At 37.3% G+C, this 23,760-nt stretch overlaps 1 protein-coding gene across 1 annotated transcript in view; it reads right to left on the bottom strand.

Moving 5' to 3' along the window:
• The window catches only part of LOC308038771 (stromal membrane-associated protein 1-like), a gene marked incomplete at its 3' end in the record, with an annotated part of 119,745 nt that overhangs the window by 16,342 nt on the left and 79,643 nt on the right, over window positions 1-23,760 (bottom strand). Inside the window, exon 8 of the mRNA XM_080341606.1 lies at window positions 3,017-3,101. Within this exon, the coding sequence (XP_080197732.1) occupies window positions 3,017-3,101 (85 nt within the window). The remainder of the gene's footprint in view (window positions 1-3,016; window positions 3,102-23,760) is intronic.

Raw genomic sequence — 23,760 nt, 5'->3', positions numbered from 1 at the left:
AAACAAAAGGCCAAGAGCCACAAATGTTTATGTAGCTGGGTCATTAAGAAGTGAATATACAAACGGTATCTCAGTAATAAACCCCCTGAACAAGAACTCAAGGGAACCACATGAATCTATTTTAAAAGGCTCAGAAGAAACAGAAACATGATAGTACAGTCATTGAGGATATTATGCCTCCTTTGCTATTACAAGATTTAAAGATACAATCTGCCTACACATATTACCTTGAGAATTTTGCAACTTGCAAAGAAAAATAAAAAACAATTTATTTTTGGAAAACTATCTTTTCCAGCTACAATTGCCACTGGGTAACTCCTATCTCACAGGATGTTTACCTTCTCATGAGACCACTATTAAAACCCAGTTGAGATAAAAAGAGCAATGATCCAAAGGTTAACTCCATACCCAAAGCTAGCACTGAGGTTTACTCAAGAAAATAGTTTCAAAGCAGCCCAGCCTCTTGCAAAGCCAAAATTATTCTAGCGTGAATTGTGATCCATTAAAATTAATTCCTATGCTATCACAAGCAATTCTGATCTGCCCTAGTAAAAGTTACTACTGTTCTTCATTTGCAGAAATGAAGACCTAAGAGAATGAATTCTAATTAGAAACATGTCCAGTCAGTAAGAAGAGCGAGCTGTGCAATCATATCAATTTTAATAGTGTTTGATATGACATATCAAACATTTTAATCAGCAGTGCACCGCTGCGGCAACAAAGGCAAATGGGATTCTGGGCCGTGTCTGCAGGGGCATCACTTGCTGAGGCAGACGTGATCATCCCACTCTGCTCAGCACTTGCCAGGCTGTGCCTGGAGTCCGTGCCTGGTTCTGGTGCCCACAATGCAAGAAAGATGCGGACAGACTGAGGAGAGTCCAAAGGAGGGCCACAAAGGTGGTCAGAGGGTTGAAGAACCTGCCCTGTGGGGCAAGACTGAAGGAGTTAGGTCTTTTCTCCCTGGAGAAGGCTCGGGGGGATCTCATCACAGTCTGCCAGTGCTTAAAGGGCAGCTATTATACAAAGGGACCAAGGTTCTCTCTTCACAACGAACCACATGGAGAAGACGAGGGGCAACAGGTACAAGTTGCACCAGTAGAGGTTTCATCTCCATATTTTTTACAGTGAGATCAATCACTGGAACGACCTCCTCATGGATGTGGTGGGGCCCCCATCACTGGAGGTTTTCAAGCTGCAATCGGACAGGATGCTGGATGATCTCAGATGGGCTCCCTTGCCCACAGGCTGGACCAGATGATCTTTCCAGGTCCCTTCCAACCTGGGGTATTCTATGGTTTCATAATATATTGGGTTGAAAACTTTCTTTTAACACTATGTAATATTCTCTCTGTAAATACCATCAGAAGTAGTCTACTGCAGGCATTAATTAAAAGACAACTCTCCAAATGAAATATGCAGGTCTACTCTCACTAATACATATCTCACTTGCAGCTTGGAGGATTCCAAGTGCTACTACCTCATTACACTGCCTTTCAATTTGTTATTTAAAAGATCTTTAAACACTCCCTCCTGTAAAATTATGGGTTTTTTAACAAACAGATTATAAACTTTGCCCTTTGTATGTCTCACAAAAGCAGCACAGCTGTTGAGCACTAATTATAACACTCTTTCTTTTGCATTTAACATCTGAAGTTACCCTAAGTAATCCAAGTCATTATAGTATCATAAAACAGTGTTACCAAGACTCTTTTCAAATCATGACTAAAAGGACACAGAAGCCTAGCAATCTCAAAATCACATATTGATTAAATTTTAGTTCTTAATTAAGTTGTTGGTTTGGCAAAGGAAAATAAAGGAGAATCGGCTTTCCATCAACTCTAATTACCTTTTTTTTTTTCTAATAGGTTCATTCTACATGCATAATCTAACTTCTACTGTGTTAATGAGATTTGCTTGCCTATGGTAGCAGATTACTTGAAACAAGATATAGACCACAACACATACATAACTAGTACAAACATAGTATTTTGCAGCTATTCTATATCCAGAGGGAAAATAACATGAATTTTGAAGGATAGTGTGAATTTTAAAACATAATTTTGTTGCAACATTATTCATACCTTAAACCCCAAAATCTTTAAAAATAAACAAAACATTTTTCTACAAAGTTTTTAGAAAAATTACATTTAAGACTAAGCAGCTTCCTCCAATATTCTGTAAAAAATATGTGGAAATTTAAGAATAACTATTATATTAATATACATTGATATATACTCTTAATATCCACTCTCAACACTTAGAAAATTTTCCTAACACTGAACAATAAAAGACAAGAATCATTATTGTAATATATAATTATTCCAGTTCCATTTTAAGAGTCTACCCAATGAAAAAACACACAGTAACACTACATAAGAGACAGATTTTATAACTATGGCCTTCAACAAGCAGAGAAAAAGAAATAAAAAACTCAACAGTATAGCCAGACAGTACAAATAAAATTATTTGGGTCCAAACCAGTTTATTTACAAGACAAATACACAGTTACCTGCCAGTCAGAAAACAAAAAGGTATAGTAGATAAAAATGAATGATGGTCACAATCAGTACACAACACTGAAATGCCCAATGTATTAAGTTTAAAAACATACTAGTCAGCTGCAGTCAGACAGTTTACTGTTCTTTTAACTATATAGCAATTTTATGATATAAGTAACTTTACAGATATACAATTCAGATGAGCTCAGCATTTTCATTAAAAAGTACATTTGTTCCATAAACATTGAAATACCATAATCCACAAGCCCTTTGAAGATCACTTTGATAACTTCTCCTTCCCACAGGAGCTCATTACTCTCCTTAGCAAAACACAAGTATTGATATACCCAGATCCCTATGGCATTTTCCTTTATAGTTTCAAATCCATAGACTCAATCTTATAGTTTGCAAATTCATTCAACTATCAGTAAGCACAGAGAAAATAAAAGTATGTCTATTAAAATACAGAATGATGTATCTGTGTTCAACTGAAAAACAATTAATTTTTTATTGCTTACCCAGTCCTAAAAGGTCGATAGTGGGTTCTGATGACTTTTTTGGACTGGCTTTAGCTTCTGATTGCTGATCCTCTTTCTTCTGTGGCTTTAAAGGAAAAAACAAAACAAAACACAAGTGACCTTTCTGAAAAAGATAGAGTGCTTAAAAAATTCTCATTAAAGATGCTGCTCCAGTATCAGAAGTAGAACCCCTTTTCTGTATTTGTAATGAAATAAGTTGCAGTTATGGTCATAATGGACATGGCACAGGACTGTAAAATTTATCCTTATACCTTCACTTGTATGTAATACATTTTTAAATAAATCTAAGTTCCAGGACAGGTTAAAAATAAACTGAAATCTTAAACTGAACCACTGCATATCATGCACTAGGCAAAAGTTGTCCATAATTTGGTTTATTGACTAATTTGAGCACCCAAACTATACAGTTTGTAGCATTAATGGGAAAGATCTTCCAAGTTTTTAAAAGCTTAAATTTAAAAATTAGAAGCAGACTAATTATATTATTTAGGCTTCCTGAAAAGAGCATGTATAGAACATGCAGACTTTATAGATGCTAAGCACCAATGGAAATGATCTCTGTTCGTGATCACTGTTCCAGTGGTCCACCACCCTCTGGGTGAAGAACCTTCTCCTAACATCCAGCCTCAGAGATGCAATGAACTGAACTCCATTTCCACAGCTACAGGGAACAGGTATCTTCCCACTCAGAATGGTCCTTGCCAGCTCTCCCAGAAATACTTGCTTCCTCTTGCCAAAAATCCTTGTACCTTGTTCAAGACCAAAATTGTCTGGGAAACTCCCTGCTGGAAAAATATTCCACGGATTCCTGATTCTATATTGTGCTACAGCTTTCATCTTTAAGTATGTGATCTGAAGAAAAGCACACTGATTCCAAATACTACTCTATATTGCAGAAAAAAATGCCTTATATTTGGTATGAGAAGAAAGTATAGTTTTTGCAAGTAAATTTTTGCATATCAAGAATTTCTTACAAGTGACCATTCAAAAGATACTTCTCTACAACTGACCATACCTCAGTAAATACGCCATAAAACTTAAACTATTATTACAAACACCAATCAGAATTAACAGTGAGTATTTCAGCACAGAATTTATCATACAATTTTGCACATTTGGTTCTCTCCAACTCAGTAAGGAACACCACGGGTCACAGAAGCTGTAAACAGAAGCATTTCTGACATATTGCTTGATTTCATGAAACTTTTTTTTTTTGCTTAAAGAGCTTAACAATTCTGAATATAGAACAACTTATTTAAACTGAAAAGCAAAACTGTTAGAATTATATTAAACGTGCAAGTTTTCATTACTCCAGATTAGATTTATGATAAGTACCTGAAAGCACAAGTTTGAAATAAATTAAGCTTGACATGTTTGGTTTAGAATGCAAACTTTTCACAGAAACCAAAACACTTTTGCGTACATCAGTAAGAACTAACCAGCTAGAGTTCAAATAGCACTGTTTTATTTAGTATTATTACAGTAGCAAATTAATCTCATTACCTAAAATAAAAATTTGAAAATACAGTAGGAATAACCTACTTAGATGCTCTGCTTTGTCAAATGAACATTTTCAATAATTATTAAATGCAGACTTCTGTTTCATTGTTCTCTAAATAGGGGAGGCAATGAAGATAAGAAGTATAAAAATATGAATTTCTATTAAAATAAGATACTTTAAGGTACCCTTTTCCAATATCATTACTATAATTCTTGATCAGCAGTTTCTTTCCCATTTTGCTCCCTTGCCAGTACTTCAGAGCTAGTTACTTTAAAAAAGACTGCAAAATTATTTTCAGGCTTGTTAGTACAGCAAGTATTTCTAGATGTTAATACTGCATTCATTTCCTTGATGGAGATCTTCTCCTTAAAGCACTATTCAGCTCCCTTACAGCTACACAGTTTTTACCAACACAGTAACCTTCAGTCTGAAAAATGAAAAAAAGCTATTAGTCACCTACTAATTTACCAGTACTTGGTCTCTGTAATAGCGGTCAATATTCAGCAGCTATTTGGAACAAAACCAACCTTCCCCTTGCCCTTAATTTTACCTGCAACGCTATATTGTTCCGCCCATTCTCTCACCATAACAAACACCAGCTGCTGGAATTTCCTACCCTCCTGTCTGAGACTTCAAACAATTTTAAAATTCAGTATGCCTTTATTTCTGGCTAAGATGTCGCATGCCACATATGAAGGCTTTTGTGCAAATTCAGAAGGCACTTGGTTCGGTGCCTAAGGTCTGACATAATTCAGAGATGGACAGCGACTTCTCAAAAGTTGCCTACACTTAGGCATAAATTAAATAAGGCTGGCACTAATGAGACGAGTTAGAACAAGAAACTTGCGTGCACACAACTATTCCTAATTAAGTACCTAAATAAGCCCCCTTTACCATGCTGTTTCTTACAACGGTCTTGTTCTCTCTTTGGGCCCACAAATCTTGGGCTACCTGGCTGTACTGTGGTCCACTTGAAGAAGGTGCAATGAAAAGCAACGCGCTCCTAATGCGCTCTGCAGCAGAGAACAAGCCAGATTTCTGGGGCTGCAGCAGAGGAGCTCCAGAGCTCCCTTCCTGCCCATATAATTCTGGCACAAACAAGGTGCTGAAACTTTCGGAAAAGAACAAAAAGGGAAGTCATACCAGAGTCACTTGAAATTTTTATTCCGAATCATAAAGACATACATGATGCTTTATTTCTTTTTAGTAGTTTTGCTCCAACAGGACTCATACATGACTAAGCTTTTTGTAGAATGGTCTTTTGAGATGTTAAAGCTAAATATTGCACACGGTGAGCACAGAAGTGTGCAACGGGCAAAAAAACGCATAACGAGGCAGTGACATTTCTTAAATTTAATATTTAATTCAGTGCTTCACTTTATCTAAAAATTACTGCATTTTGTAGCAGTGCAATACAGCATGACAAATGCTTGGGAATCCTGCTGCACTAAGATTCATCTCAGTTTCTATTACTAGTCTGCTTGACTCCTGCAGCAATTATTTTTCGCTACTGACACCAGTACTAGATAAACTATTCTTTGCCAAACCCTCTGGAAAAAGGCTGCATAAAAATAGGGGACTAAACAATACCAAATTAACTAAAAATAGCCTTAAAAATCTGCTCTATAAAAAGCCCAGTGGAAGGGAACAGGTACACAAATTTGTGCATTATTTTTCAAGTGGAGCCCTTCAAGGTTATTGGGGCTACTATTTTTTACAACATTCACGGTTAGCTAGCAACATATACGGTTTTACTAAGTGAAGTATGTGATCATAGCCATTCCTAGATACATTTACTTCGGGTTGTATATGAACAGATTCTCATTCAAAATTATTTTTATGGTACTAGAACCTTCTTCTGAAACACTGTCCTTGCAAACAGCACAGCATCAACACATCTTTGATATATACAGACCTTAACTTCCCATTTTTCACAGTTGCCATCAATGGCCACTACACTATACCTGAAGGTTGTTCTCACCTTGGAGTATCTATTGAAACCAAGCAACATCCTCTGCCTTAAATTATTCAGAGATTATTGAAAACAGTTTATGTGCAAATATCATTGAATTAAAAGCCAAAATAAGCTTCAGGTTGAGGGCAGTGACCCTTCCCCTCTGCTCAGTACTGGTGAGGCCACACCTGCAGTGCTGTAATCTGGGCTCCCCAGTAGACGAGAGACCCAAACATACTGGAGAGAGTCCAACAAAGGGCCATTAAGATGATTCACGTACTGGAACATCTCTGATACGGGCTGAGAGATCTGACACTGTTCAGCCTGGAGAAAAGAAGTTTCAGCGAGGTCACATCAATGTATACAGATATATGAAGCAGAAGATGGAGCCAGGCTCTTTCTAGTGGTGCCCAGTGACAGGACGGGGGCAATGGGCACAAACTGAAACACAAGAGGCTCCCTCTGGACACCAGGAAACACTGTCACTATGAGGGTGACTGAGCCCTGGCATGGGCTGCCCACAGAGGCTGTGGAGTCTCCATCCTTGGACATACTCAGAAGCAGTCTGGACAGGAGCTCGGGCAACCTGTTCTAAGTGACACCGCTTACGCAGGGAGCTGGACACCACGATGTCCAGAATTCCCTCCCAACCCCAACCATTCTGCGATTCTGTGATTCTCTCAAGTGACAGAGCACACAGGAATTGTCAGCTATTTTATTCACTCCTGGCAGCTGTTTTTGCTGAGACTGAAGGCCTTTCATGCTTTCAGGTACATCTAAGTAATAATCTCTTAATTTTCTCAGTGGAAGGGGCTAAAAGCAACCTTCCATGGAATACTGTGGTTTCTCAGAGCTTCATCCATCTTTCTGGCTTGATGCCTAACACACAGGAACTGTTTCAGGATTGGTTTTGGAGAAACGAGCACTTTCCTTTGCAAGGTGATCATTCCTCCTGACTGGATTTTGTCTCATCTGTATCCACCACAGCCTGCTCCCGAAGCTCTGAGAGATCGTTTTACCAGCAGCTCTTCACATTGCTTCAGCAACTAAGTGCAAGTATCTTCTGCAGGAATATTATGCAATATTCATACTCCATACTTAATAAAGTTAAACTGGGAAAAATAATCAAGTTCTGCTGCAGGAGAGATCACAGTTGCTATGAGGATCCCCTGAGAGGCATATCATGCTGACAGTATGGGAAGGTGAGTGCACAACAGGAAACAAGAAAGAAGGGCCTAAGGTCAAGGCTAGATTTTTCTTCTGTTGTCTGATTGGAATTTCTATTTTTATTCTTCTGAAAAGACTGTGTAGTACATAGGAGACTAAGACAAATGCTACTCCTTCATAAAATATCTGAATTTTGACTTAATACTTAGAAGGTAGACTAAATGTTAAAATATTAATTACATGGATAACATTTTCCCAGGACCTGTATTTACGACATTTTATTAAAAGTATATAAAAGTATGTGGCTGTGCACTAAAAATTGATAAAGTTGCTATAATGCAAACAATTCCCTCTAAGTTTCTGCTCTGATTCAGTTATCTTTTTAGTATTCAGTGATGACTGGACTCCCAAATCAAGCTATACCTAAATCCTGCCTGCTGTACATCTACAATACAATAAAAACATATTATGACAACATGGTACTAAAACCTTATCCATAAGTAGCCCTTCAGTAACAAGATAAATCAACTTTCAGTATCTACAGAGCAGATATTTAAAAAATAGTTAGGAAATCCCCATAACATCACATCTGGCAAAACAAACAGCTGAGAAATTATGTCTACGGATTATTAGAACCAACTCTTTCCTATTTAAATAAAATGGTAATGCAGAAATAAATATTTGGATCTTCACTTAATTTCCACACACTTTCTCTGGCAGTCAACTGGCTTGAAATTTGTGGACACAACTATGTACGCTGATAATTTGATACATCTTCACAGTGCAACTTTGTCAACTTTAATGTTTTGCGCTAAGAAACCATCACAAACAGAATTCAAAAGCAGAGAACTGTGGAAAAGATCAGGCCATCTGTAATTTATTACAATTATAAAGCAAGCAAGTGCATAAGCCTGCTTCAATAATTGTATGTAATGTAAATTTCTTAGATTGGCACTGAACTGATGCCTTCATCAATGGAAGCTGCACCAGTCAGTCTGCTTGTAATTCATAGAGGTACTGACTATGATTTAATCAATCTTGTTCATTTTCCTATCATTTGGAAATGGTAGGATCAATCACTTACCAATCTTGTTCATTTTCCTACCATTTAATCTCAAAGATTTAGAAGTTCATCAGGTTCTGGTGGGTACAATTTTTTAAAACTCAAAACTTGGAAAAATTTTATTTGCTCAAATTCTGATTACATCCTTACAAGATCAAAATAATATAATTGTAGAAAACTTCCCATTTTACCTAACATTAGAGTTTTCTGTTTCATCATGAAGGAGAAACTCGTAATTCAGCAACCTACATTTAATGTTGCATTGCTGTTTCTTCTGTTATTCTTCGTTCCCACTAATTTTGTTTAACAATAAAAGTTATCTGAGATTTAATTTAAAAAATAGGGTAAGAACACTGGTTTAAGCCAGAAAAATAAAATGTCTCGACTAGGTCTCAATTTAAAAAACAAAGCTCAGCTTTGTACAAACCAATATTAGTTTTTATTGAACTCTCACAATGTATTGCTCTCAATATACCACTAATAACACCATTCTTGTTCAATCTAATTTATGTGAAACACCTTTCTTGAGTTAGTTGAAACAAAATTACTCTATTCATACATCAAGTTCTAGGGTTGATTTTACAGATTCGTTTCTCTCATGTAACTCTAAAGCAAATTTTCTAGTAAATAAGGACATTTCTGTGATAAGGACAAGAGAATTGAAATCTACCTTATACCACATACTTTGCAAACTAATTACCTGTATGGGTCTGCCTGGGATGGAGTCAACTTCCTTCATAGCAGCCAGTATGGTGCTACATTTTCCATTTGTGGCTAAAACTGTGTGGGTAACACACCAATGTTTTGGCTGTTGCTGAGCAGTGCTGGCACAGCCTCAAGGCTTTTCCTTTTTCCCTGCTCTACCCCCAGAGCGAGGAGGCCGGGGGTGAGGAACAAGTTGGGAGGGGACCAGCTGGGATAGCTGACCTGAACAGACTGATGGGATACTCCATACCGTATGATCTTGTGCCTTTGGAACTTATCCCATCAACACATGCAATACCGATATAACACTTCTGATAACCCTATCATTTCAGTTTTGCTACCTTTATGCAATCATATTTCTATCAGCCTTCATTTTGCTAGTTAAAACAAGCCAACCTCTAAGCACCCCTTGTTTAATAAACTCCAGAACTATACACGCACACACATACATATGCACATATAGCAAGCTATACTTCATCATTGTTGGTCCATCTTCTTCATACCACCTTCTCTTCCCTTTCTCTAGCATTCTATAGACTGTGCCAAGCAGATACAAGGAGTACATTAGTCAAGTGAATCAACCTATTTATGGAATTCACCCTACAAATGACAGTGATTCCCAAGTTCTGTTTTCCCATTGAAGCTTAGCGTACACAAGCCTCAAAGCCCTGAATCTGAGCATTAAGGTCTTGCAGTAGACTTATCCAAAGGTAAACTCCCACTCTCTGGAACAGGCGGCTATATTTTCTCCCAGAGACTTCGTCAGCAAGTCTGCAGGAGATGGGAGTGTGAAGAACGTGCAAGTAACACCTGAAGCACAAGTTGCAGACTGCAGGAAGTCCAGTGTCTCATCAGATTTTGTTCAGCCAGCAATTTTTGCAGATAATCATTACGTGAGTAATTCATTCTGCCTCAGACAAAAGAAAAATAATGAAAGCATTGCCAAGTAAATCTTCGTCCTTCCTCTGTACAAAGATTACAGTACAGCATGTATGACGTTGTCTACAGGGGATAGATATCTCATCGGCAAAACATAAAGGAGGGTCAGTACCACTATGGCCAACAGTCGCACATCTATTAAATTCACATACATAAAAAGATTCTGTGAGGTCTGTTGCTGACGTTACCGATGCTCCTTTTCTGTGAAACACCACTTTGTCTCTTCCCAACTCTGAGCACTGCGCCCATACACGTCTGGTGACTAGGTGTAGAACATGGGTAGGGGAAGACCAAGTGGGAAGTGGAAAGATTTACACCAAGTTGCTTGGCTGACAAAAGAGACAACATACACGAGGTCTTGTTATAAGTGCTAGACTTTGGTGGAGAAAAAAATAAGAATATTCAGATCTAGCAGCAACTACATTGCTCAGCAGTTAACCCCATTCTCTCTTTTTAATTATTATTGTGGCAAAATAGGAAAATAATCCAAGTTTTTAAAGTGATTAAGGACACTGCAGAACATTTTTTAATATGACCATACACTCCAGAGCCTATTGTAAGTCTAAACTCTACATTTATGGGCCATTCTTCTGCACATCCCTGTTCACCAGGTTACTCTCCTTGGACAGAGGCAGCTGATGACACTTTGAACTGGAAATGACGACAAAACAAATTTGTTTGGCAAGGCCTGGTTCAAAAGTGCCAGCACAGAGTGAAAATACTGTGGCTATTTTTCATTGTAAATGAGTGACTTGAGGAAAAAAGAATAATGTTAGGTAATTCAAGCTTCCATTTTCTGCTTCTGTAAACTTATGCCAATTATCTTCATATGCAAATTGTAAGGGTTTAAAAGTTCAAGAGACATACAACATCCAATAGAAATGTAAATCCCCCAAAATACTTTAAAATGAGTGGAACTTTAGCTGAATTCACTACTAGAAGATATTTGTGTAAATATTTAGCAGGTTTCAAGACCAGCATTTAGGATTAACATTGAGTTTATTGTCATTTACATTACGTGAGAGCATTAGAAGGGATAGCACATCTACCCACATGACTAATAACTCTGAAGTAGAAAAACTCCCAAGTCAGAGCAGTCGTAAGTTACTACAGTAAATATCTCTCCTACTCCGAAGCAAGATCAGTTACTGTCAAAAATCTGCTCCATCAGCTGTCTAGTACAGCTATCTGCTTCTATTTTCATACTTACATACTACACACAAAAATACTTCTCTGCACATTTTCCTCACTTTTCTACTTCAATGAAAAAATCACAAATCTAGAACGCAGTCTGTTTCACAACCATCAGATCTACTCATGCATTTCTTATTTCTTTACCCTACCTTAACTACAAGAAGCTTTAAGAAAGCTGAAGATCCATCAAATAATTTAGTGAAAAGCTCTTCTACCTTACTTAAATGTAATTCCCAGTTTACTCACAAGAGCTCATAGATTCTTCTATGGTTACTGAACACACGTTTTCCTTGGCTTTTATTAGCCAGAAATTGTATGCCTTGTGCATAAATCAATTGGATTCCTTCCCTCTTCATTACCTGCTTGCAATAAAAGTTGCAAGACAGCATAAACATTTGAGAATTCCCATATGAGAAAATAATGTTAGTAATTTACTATAAGCTTGCAATTGGTTTGTAGATATGATTTTTCCTGACAGCTTATATACAAGTTAGTTTAGTCTGTATCTATTTAAAGCATTGCTCATGTAGGTATTCTAGAATTTTTAAAGAACATTTTATAGCTTTTGTATCTGACATGTAAATAAGTTTAAATGAATTCTTTCATAATATTGAATTTAAATCACGCTAAAAATGAAACGTGTTGGTCTGTTTATCCTCCTATAAGATACCAGCATACTATTCTATACTACAGCGGTATCATTATAAAGTTGTAGACTACAGCAACTCTGCAATCAAACTCTGATGCATTCCTAATCAAGAGAAAAAACTGCATGTTAACAAAAAAAACCCTGCCACATTTATTTATAAAACTAGAATTACCTCAAACAAACAGCTAATCCAAGGGGAAAATGTAAGTTTATTATTTAAGAGTCTATTGTGATAATTTCAATGAATCACTCTCAGACACTGAACTACTCACACTGACTTGGGTAAGCTAATTTAGAGCATTTATACCAAACAAACCAACAAAAGTGAATTGCCTTTTTGTTGTTGTTAAATAGGATTCTGTACACTTTTAGGTAGTCCTTGATTTACATGGCCACTTTAAAAACTTAGGTATACGGATTTCATTAGATTTTTCACAATCAGGGCAAAGTACTTGCATAAGATTATGTACAATGTGTTATGTCTTCAGTCATTTGAACTAAAAACTTAATGGCAGAACTAATAGAGAGCTCATGCCATTAATATGATTTTATCTGGGTCTAGGCTAATATGCTAATAATATCTCTGGAAAGTGTATTAGGACTATTCCTTTGCTATTACCTATTGAGCAGCCAGTACTATAATTTTATTTTAACTGAATTTAAAGTGTTAGCTCAGGTCTCATTTGCTTTAGTCAATGTATTCTAAGGCGGCTTAAAACCCTTCATGTCTCATACTTCACTAAATCAGGTTAGCTCCTTTCTAGTATATGAATCAGACATTCTCAGAGGCCCTTTCACCTTGCTCAAAACAAGGTATGCAACTGCAGAGGCATAATTTCCTAAAATGACTTTGTTGTTTTTATACTTACTGCTGAGACTATGGCAAAATAGCAAAGATTACATTTTCCCCTTTAAATTGTCTTATATTCATGTATTAAATGTATATAATAATCATATTTGAAATACTGATTGCATGCATTAATTTTGAAATATATTATGTTCTTTAAGCTGACAAGTTCAGAAGAACGTCTAAAATAAAGAGGGCAAGCTCTTTCTCCTAAGTTGAGCAGTTGAAGAAAAGAGCCAAAAGACTGCAAGATGATTGCCAAGTAACAATCACAACAAGGAGCAGGAACCTGAAACCGAGCCAGGGATGGCGAGACTGCAGAGAAGAACAGGCACAGTCTGGGTGCAGAGGTCTCCAAGTTTTCAAGGGATTCTGGGGCAAGAATTTGAGCAGAGTTTGCTGCAGCTCTGCATCTCTGAAACGACTATGTTTGAGCCCAGAAGAAAGGACCTGTTTACAAGGACACAAAAGGCAAAGGGAAAAGCTGTTTATCAACCCTTTTCCTATTTAGTATTATCTTGTCATGGAACTTGATGTAGATAAATCCCAAGCATTCTGGTTTTAATCCAAGAAAACCCATTTTTAAAATCTTTTAGAAGAAAACATTAGGAAGTAGAATATCTAGGCAGATCCATCTCGAAGCTGTAGCTGATCCAGTGTCCCATTACAACATCTATAAATCCTGTTACGGACGGAGTGTTTTAATGTACCTCAGTTTGCAAGCTGTGAAATGCAATAAACATGGCTTCTATTTTTATAAGCTATTTTAAATACATCTTCAAGTTTTAGAACTACATATTATGGTGATATGAACTCAGCTTACATATTTCTATTCCATTTCTATTGAGCTCATTAACCTGAGCAAGATTACAATAATGCAGCAATATAAGTTCCAGTTCATCATTAAACTGTTTTCTTTTACAACTTTCCTTCTAAAAACCTTTCAAGTTATACATAATATAACATCAGTGTACCCAATCAGAACTAAGGGCTATGTATTTCTAATTCCCTCTTCATACATCTCCAGACAAGAAGGAGCTGTTGCAGACACGGCAACTGACCGAGCTCAGAATGAAAAAAAAAATCCAATACAAACACTGTTTGCCACTCCTGTTTGTGAAGGTCTGGTTTGTATTCTTTTCCTTAACTAGAACAAAAGTGCCTTTTTGCTGAAAAATGCTGTTAGCGTGAAACTTAAGCTAATCCAGTATCAAGACCCTACACCCTTAGGCAGTCATCGACTCAGACCTTGGGTCTTTCCAGATGCCGATATCCTGCTCACTGGCTAATCCAGCACAAAATGTGCTGGCTGGTGCACATGTGTGTGAGCAGCATGTGGGTGTCTCCAGTGGCTGATGGTCTTAGATATGCTGGTTTGCAATAGATGCTGCTCTTTCCAGTTGCTGACCCTCAGGTTCCTCAGACCTTCTGTCTCTCCCTAGTGGCTGACACTGACCTCTGAGCCTACTTGTCTGGCAGTCACTTGAAGTTTGCTAGTGTTCACACACAGACACAGAAAAGACAACGCACTTGCACACAATAGGGTTGCAAATATAATTTGGTAAGAATACAGGGCAGCCTGCAGTGATCAAGTGCTGGGCTCAGACGAACATACTGCCCAGCAACCTGCATATACATGACTGGCCCTTTTTAGCCCTTTCCTCCACCCCAATCTACCTTGATCCCTCCATTCCCCTGCTTTTGGTCTGTCACCTCAACATCCCAAAACAAGCTTCATAAAATATTCTCTGCTCTGTCCCTTTTCTCTCTGCATCCCACAGTAAGTTCTATACCCTGGCATGCAATCACCCCTACTCACCTAGGGCTCCTGGGAGAGAATCTCTTTCCTTGACCCACCTCACCTCTCTCCATCGATGGACCTAGAAAAGCAGATCACTGTGCTCTGTCTTGACTCATTACATTCCTCCCATTTTCCTCCCTAATGTTGTTGTTCCTCTGATTCTTGCAGTCTTCATGTTTTAGTCACAGTCTTACAGCATCACAATGAATGTTGTTTCATATAAACCACTTCTGAATTAGGGCTTTTCCTAATAGAGTTCTGCTTCTTAGCACGTTGGTCTGATACTCCGTACTTGCATCTTTTCTATCATTATGGAAAGCAGTACGATACAAACACCTTACAAAGTCAAAGCTTACTATGTCTATAGAGATGCATTCTTAAAAAGCCTCTCAATTAGTTCCATGGAAATGCAGTCCTGTCAATGATGACTCATGAGACTGAAGTAACCGCATAGGTTAATTTTTCTTACTTCTATATCAACTTGTTTCTTTCTTTTGCTGCTACAGAAGTTAGGAACAAATCGGTAAGTACTTTATCATCTTCATACACAAGTACATAATTCTGTTTAACAAATGCAGAACTTAATATGGAGAACTGCTTAAATAAATACTTTATGCATCATTAGGTGTTCATGTCTACAGCCATTAGCTGTATTAGTTTCTTCTGTCAGTCAGGCTTTTTCCTCAGTTTTGTTCTCAAAGTTAACCACTTTGAAACAATTGTTGTAGAAGCTAATCAATTTTAACCTTTCACAAGCAATACTGAAAAGGATTTCCCTTTACTCTAATGAAGTCCATTTTCTTCATCTTCACCCTCCATATAAACAATCTTTTAACAACAACTATCAAAAAGCATTCTAGCCACATTCCAGTCTAGCAGCCTTCCTCTCATCCAGAAACAGTAAATGTAAAAATTGCAGAAACTTTAGATTCACAGCTTCAAAGATCCTGAAGTTTTCAACTGACCCTTCAAAGTGACACTGCAAGGGCTTTGACTTGCTTGTTCAGGCATCCATTTTGGCATTTATGCTGAGATCTGACCAAACCAATTTCTTTTACACCACTAATGTCTGTGTTTAAACAAAGGAAAAGGATACACTGATATCTCCTTACAATTTAAAGTGAAGATTAAGTATATAACATAAAATAATCTGTAGGTTATCTTGAGCAGAAGTTACCCGTGTTACTACACTGTAAAATACACTCTCTACCTAGCAGATAAGCCTGCAGGAACTTACTCTGACATGAAGTACAATATCCTCAAGCTAAGACATACTGTAGGTGAGACTGTTTGTTTTGAGTGTGGGGGTTTTTTGTTTGCTTGTTTTGCAATAGTTACATTGACAACCAGTATGGTGACCAACCTCAGAACTGTCCCCCTTTTATAGCTGCAAGTTCCAGTTTTATAAAAGAAAAATTGCAAGTAAAACAAAGAAAAGCTCATTCAGTTGCAACCCTTTTTTCAACAGGAAGTAATTGATTGCAGACGGCTTAAAAGTGTTGATTGATATATAAGCAATTTAGCATTAAAAAGATGCTAGTTATTTGAACAAATAAGTAACTGGTGACTTCATTTTCTACCATACTTATCAAGTCACAACTTCTTCTAGAGCAAGAAACTTGTTCATTTCCATCAAATTGTGTTAAGGGATCCTGCCTCTACCACAGCTACCATACTGTCTTCCAAATAACTTCGAATTAATTTTGTGGAAGCATAATGACATAACACGGTGAATGCCAGCTCCATAAAGTTTTCTGTACAACTATTCTAATGCCATGAGCAACTATTAAAATGTAACAAATTCAACAGTCCAAATAATCACTCTTCTTCCTTTAATAAATGGCCATGAAATCAATACTTACATCAACCTTTAATTTAAACTGAAAGACACTGAAAGTTGCATGACAGTGTTTGGAAATTCATTGAAACCTCTCAACTTTTTCTTTTTTTTAAATTTAAACAATTTTAAACTAGTGTTGGAGCTTTTAATATTGTCAGTGGCATCTAAAATTATTTTTAATGGAAAACAGAGTTACCATCTTTATTCTTAAGTAAGATTTGCATATCTTGCAGTGCTTCCCTTTACCGCACTGCCCTGTCTTGATGGTCACACACTGGAGAGAGATCTTTCCCCCGAGGAGTTCAAGCACGTTCTGCTTACACACAGTAAAATGAAACAGAACACACATAAAGGCACTTGATTGCTTTGCTCATGCTCTAATACTTGCATTATTTCAGGAAAACAAAGGAAGCCTATTACTCAAAACAAGATAATATTATTGAGTGACATTATTTAAATTAAATGTCTTTTTCCTGTTATCAACTTCATCTCATTCAATTCTTACCCTTCTTTATATTCAGTTCCATGAATCAATACCACTTCTGTAAAAATGTCATGCTTTTTGTTCTTACATACTTGATTGATTGTACACAATCTCCTAACTACTACTATAATTTTTATAAAACTTTTTAGATGAGATTTTATACTCTCAATCATGCATGCTCCTGTGGTTTCAAATGTCTCAGAATGAATAAGTCTTGGTCATATAGATGTTTTTGTCTAAAGAAAGCATCCATCCATGAATAAGGCTGATTTAGTTCACGTTTATTTAAATGTGCCCAGTTTTCTTTGTTCAATATACACATAAATATATGTAGAAGTTGCCTTACTAATTGTCTCAAAATCATCAGGAAAAAAGGTGAAGCTTATCACAAGCAAGCAGCAAAAACCTGAAAATGCCATCTGTTAATAAGTATTATCAACTGAAAACTCCGTGCAGTTTTAGGTTTTGAACCTGCATGGAGCAAAAATACAGCGGAGGATCTATTAAAACTAAGCACACTTAACAATACCTTTTTGTTTGGCAAGTTAAACAGAGGCCAATTTAACCAAAACAGCCCAAGCCCAAGCTTGCTCTCATAAAGATTTCCCATTTCTATAGAATTAAAAAAAAAAAATTACATGAAAATACTGTTCTGAGTTGAGAGGATCAAGCTGATACTGAGAATACACACTGTGCTGAGGAAAAAAAACATTATACCCTTTCTGTAGGTCAACTCCTTTTCCAAAAGTAAAAAGACAAATACCTTTCTTCCCATCTGACAAAAAAGCGTTTTCTTTCAGTGACTTCTACCCACAATATCTATTTCTTACTTTCTTTGTCTACAACTCCCAATATGTAATAAGAGCCATGACAGATTAATTTCATTAAATAAGGCCATTTTTCAAGGCAATCCTCAAACATAAGGAGTCCTTTGTTACCTGCAAAGACAATGAATCACACAGTTTTAGGGAGAATCTAATTTGATTTGCCTTCCTCCAGATTAGCATAAGAGGCAGTCAAAGAACCCAAAATAACCTGTTCTCTTCCATAAGACTGAAGAGGTATGATTAGAAATGTAAAACCAGGCTGGGACAGATCCATGCAGACTAAAATGCAAACTAAGAGAACAAGTGAGCTTTCAAACATTTCACCCTCTGTGGGGGTAGGAGGCAGGGAAACAGGTTGTCCTACGCCTTAGCACCTACTCTTAAATCCTGAGCTTAAACTCATATCTACTTAGTCTGAATTTATTAAAGCAAGGCGTAAGTATAAATAAGACTATGTATTCAACTGGAGGGCAAAACATATCTCTGTTTACTGTTCCTCTGATAAATCCTTGATTGTTTATATATTAGCATTTAAATTTATATTTAACAAAAATTATATGAAGAACATACATTAAAAAATTAAATAACTCAGAAGGGCAAATAATGTTTCCCTAGACTTCTAAACACATTAGCTAGTCAAGTGATATAGCAAATATATCAACAATATGGTATCAAAATAATGAAAACATTTAGAATATTTAGAATGTAGTTCTATACTTAAATTATCATTCAGGTCAATATTTGTAGAGTAAACTTATTCCTACAGCTTAAAAGTAAACACCTAGGTATATTCCTTCCACCAAAATTTTGCAGGTTTTCATTCTTCTACACATTCTCAGAATGCTACACTAGAGCACTACTTGCTCCAACTCATTTCTCCTGATACAAAACAACTAGGATGGTAATTTGGAATACTTCGATTAAGTAAAAAATATCCCCAAAGAACAAATAAGGACCAATAGTTTCTCCTGTCTCACTTGCCCATACAGGTTGGTTTTTGCGGGAGTTTCAGCTTTCAGGGGAAAATAAACACACACACCACTGCAATAAGCTGCATTAAGTAAAAAAGCTGGTAATATGATTTGCTCTCACTTTTCTTTGAGGGGTGCTCTAGCACTTTTAAAACGCAAATAAACCAACGCCCGTACCTCGGTAATGCGGCCGAGCTGGTGCTGGGGGTACCAGCTGACTGAGAGGCACCAGCTCACTGTTGATGCTGAGTTTAAGCTGGCAACTTAGTCCTCAGTTTGGGGAAGAAAAACAGCATTTGATATACTACCACTGAAAGATAATGATAACTGACCCATTCCTGTCACTTAAATCAACTTTATACACAAACAAGAGCCAATTTCAAACTCAAAATGCAACATAATAAACCAAACTATACTCACAGTGTCAAACGGTACTTCAGTTAATCAAGTTTAACTGCTGCAATCCCTCAGAAACATTAATCATCCTGACATATTCAGAAGAATGAAAAAAAGCCTAACTCTGAAGTCAGTATTAGTTTGCAAAAGCACAAATATTCTAATAGTTTGTGAAAAAAAAAAGTTTGCTCTTTATATACTAACCATTTAACTTTACTGTCCCAATACAACACAATCTTTTCTCAAAACAGCTTACTTTCAATAAATTAGATGTGGTTTCATAGTAACTATGGCCCTCAATGTGCAATATTTCACACTGAAACCATCACAAGATTTTAATGAAAGTCTTCAACTGATGCGAAACTCTAAACTAAGCACCACAGAAAGCTACACAGTGCTGAACCCAAACACTTGCAAAGCATTCAGTGCCATGGCCTTAGCTGAACTTTCTGATTTTGGATATCAGAAATACTTCTCAAGTTTCCTATGAGCGACTTTCCAAATCACTTCTGGCTTAATTCTGGACTGCTAGCACTGATGCCTATCAGGCTTTCTTCATTTACAAATTAAATAATCTGAAAAGTTGAACCCTACAAAAAATCTGAACATTCAGGCATATCAATTTTCTCACCCTTTACTTTGAGAGCACTCCAAAGCCTCAAGACATCATACCAAGTTATGACCTTTTTGTCCAAATCAGTTCTGCAGCTGGACATCCAAAGGTATGTTTTAGAAAAACGTAGACTTGTCCTAGTTGCTCCGAAAATTCAAATTCAGCTCAATCCAAGTTGTCTGTTCTAAATAGCACAATGCAAGCGCCTTTACTAAATGAATTATTATCCCTTAGATCATTTGAGTATAAGTTGGGGAACAACCTATCAGAGAGCAGGATATGGGAACGGGACTTGAGGGTCCTGGTGGACAGCAGGATGACCATGAGCCAGCACTGTGCCTTTGTGGCCAGGAAGGCCAATGGCATCCTGGGGTGTATTAGAAGGAGGGTAGTTAGTAGGTTGAGAGAGATTCTCCTTCCCCTCTACTCTGTCCTGGTGAGACCACATCTGGAATATTGTGTCCAGTTCTGGGCCCCTCAGTTCAAGAAGGACAGGGAACTGCTGGAGAGGGTCCAGCATAGGGCAGCAAAGGTGATCAAGGGAGTGGAGCATCTCCCTTATGAGGAAAGGCTGAGGGAGCTGGGTCTCTTTAGCTTGGAGAAGACTGAGGGGTGACCTTATTAATGTTTATAAATATGTAAAGGGTGAGTGTCAGGAGGATGGAGCCAGGCTCTTCTCAGTGACAACCAATGATAGGACAAGGGTCAATGGGTTCACACTGGAACACAGGAGGTTCCACTTAAATATGACAAAAAAACTTCTTCACAGTGAGGGTGACAGAACACTGGAACAGGCTGCCCAAGGGGTTTGTGGAGTCTCCTTCTCTGAAGACATTCAAAACCCACCTGGACACCTTCCTGTGTAACCTCATCTAGGTGTTCCTGCTCCGGCAGGGGGATTGGACTAGATGATCTTTCGAGGTCCCTTCCAATCCCTAACATTCTGTGATTTGAACGTTTGCAAAACCAGACTTCCGCAGTCCATTCTTTGATTTATCCTTGGGATTCATGATCTGCCCCAGTCACACACTGGCCATGGCCTGACCATGTCCCTCCTAGTCCTGATCCGTTGGCCCAAATGACCAGACTGCACCCCATCTCCTTCCCTCCTGTGCTTCCCGGCAGTGGGAAACATGTCCCTGGTGGATGGGGTGCACAGGGATCCTGCTCTCCTGGAGTGCTCCTCTGTGCTACCAGCAGAAACTCTACATAAAATGACCACACAGTTTAAATTTTATTTCAGAAAACTATGAGGCTTTGGTAGCTCCCCCCAAGAGCAATGGCAAGTGTAAGCTACATATTCTTTTTAAAGTCACCAAGCGACTGTAAACTGAGCACGCAAGGACGAAGAAAAGTCCTACTCAGTAGACATACTGAAATAAAATGGAGTTCAGTGTTTCCCTCTCTTCCTGAATGGAGAACACATTCAGTCAGCTTAGGCAGAAAAGGAAGGAAAAAAAAATTACGGCTGATTTGGGAAATGCCACCAAACTCAGCTATGTGAAAGAGTAATTTATATGAAAGGAAAGCTCCTCAGCAGCTGATGAAAGGGTGGGCAGAATGATGAATTTTAAAAAAAAAAAAGTCTATTAAAACCCTACCTGTTTTTTCTCACCTACAAACTAAATATTTTCATTTGTTACCATTAACATAAGGCTGGTGGTCAAACTACTAACTTTCTTCCCTCTCCACTACTGAAATGGGCTCTTAAAGTATCAGATTTATTTTTTTAGCCAATTCAAAAACTCTTAATCTTAATTGTGTGTACAAAACATCTAAAACTTGCTTTCATTGCATGACAGTCTGCCTGGTGCTATTGTTCTTGCTATTGGTCCATAAGAAGCATTAAGAAGCCTGTGCTTAGCTCCATTTGATTATTTATTCTTGCAATTCAACACATTTTTGTATTGCTCAAGTTGGTATTTCTGTTGCTTGTAAACAAGCCGGGCTTTGACGAGACATCTCAGCTCCATATAACCTGGTCTCAGTTTCCATGTCAAGAAGAACTGTATAATAATTGTTCCAGCAGTTTGCTGCATTTTTTTTTTTCTTTTTCTCCAAAGTAACTGTAAGGATAAGGTTATTTTAAGCATGAACACTAAGGAAACTTGAGGTCTGTCATTGTGGAAATGGGACAGGGGGAAGGGGAAGAAAGGGAAAAAGGACCCTCGGTAAGTTACATGAGTTTCTCAACTTTCTTCAATTAAACTGAAAAAACATTACATCTTCCAGTAGCTTGGAAATGTCACTTATTTTATTTAGAATTCTGCAGATGTGATGTGGAACATCATGTTGTTGGCTGCTTCCAATAAAACACTGATCACTGGACCAGACTCAATCTGTAGCTGACAGAATAAGATCTTGTTATGTTACAACTTCACCAGTAATTTTTCCACAGAATGTCGAACGGCCCAGAAAAAGTCACAAAAAAGTATTCTTGCTATTTGTTGTTCTGCAGTAGATCTCTCTGATCTTAGAGGAAATTCTGCTCTACATCCTCAATCACTGTCCCTAACTCAAACATTCATAAAAAACATGCCCCCGCAAAAACAACATTAAGAACATGAGGATTCTTACTGAAAAGCTGTTTCAATAAGCAAGCCCACTATTTTTAAATCAGTTAAAAGATGATTTTCTGCTCTTTTTAGTTATCAAAGCACGCTAATCAACCAAGTATCTTATATGCCATAATTACCTGACACATGAATGTAATACTGGAATTATACAGTTTACTAAATCCATGCTACAAGCTTTCAGCAATGTTTAAAAATGCAACAGAAATCATGCTAGACATTCAGCTCGTTAAAGGTGAGAAAGGCTCTTATGCAGATGCAGGAGCAGATTAGTCAGATCTATGAAGCAAAGATCAGAACGCGAGAATTGAATGTCAACATTTTAATATTTTAGGATGCATATTATTGTTTTAAGAGCTAAGATATAAAAAAAAGAGACACCAGGAACCTGCAGGAGTACATGACACTTGTAAAGAGATCTGAATTTTTCTATAGCTTCAACTTTTTAACACTTTAAAGCCTGTAATTTTTTCCATCCTTATTGATTCTTCTACAGGATGGTTAAAACGCTGCTTGAATTACCTTAATCAAGATCAGTCGCAAAATTGTGGCAGAATCATCAACTGCTTGGTCAGGTTTTTAATTCATCAACTTCCCAAGCCTGCAATACCTAGACTGGAGATAAACCACACCTGCAACAAAGGCGACCACAGACTTCACATCCAAGGTATCCAAATAATTCTCACATTGTTTCCTTCTCCAGGAAGCTGAGAACTGGGATATACAACCATCTCCCATTTGATGTGGTTGCTGAAAACACGACACTATGGTCAAGATACTAGCATTCCACTATTGATCTCCTATAGATAGTCCTATAGACAGTCTCTAACGGATGTGAAGTCTATTACTATTAGTCAAACTAAGAGAATATTAATGTTTATCAGCTCCCTGAAGCAGAATCACACTACAAAAGCAGCAGTGTATTTATTATTCTATATATAAAAATTAAATCTTTTGGTCCTCTACCTCACCAGTACCTTCCAATGGAAATTCAAGGTATTTATATACGTCTCTTTCCTTTGGATTTTAGAAAGTGACTGCAATTTGAATTATGTAAAGCTTACAGGTTGTATCTAAAAATAGGTTTTTTTGAATGATCCTTATAATCCTTGAAAAGCCTAAGCTTAAAGAAGCTCTTAAATTAAAAAGATGACACACAGATGAGTTCCATTTGAGCAATCAATGCTGACACATTAATA

The sequence above is a fragment of the Nesoenas mayeri genome (genome assembly GCF_963082525.1).
Source record: "Nesoenas mayeri genome assembly, chromosome: 3".
Lineage (NCBI taxonomy): Eukaryota > Metazoa > Chordata > Aves > Columbiformes > Columbidae > Nesoenas > Nesoenas mayeri.
The sequence above is the reverse complement of the archived record's forward strand: the minus strand, read 5'-3'. Positions and strand labels throughout refer to the sequence as shown.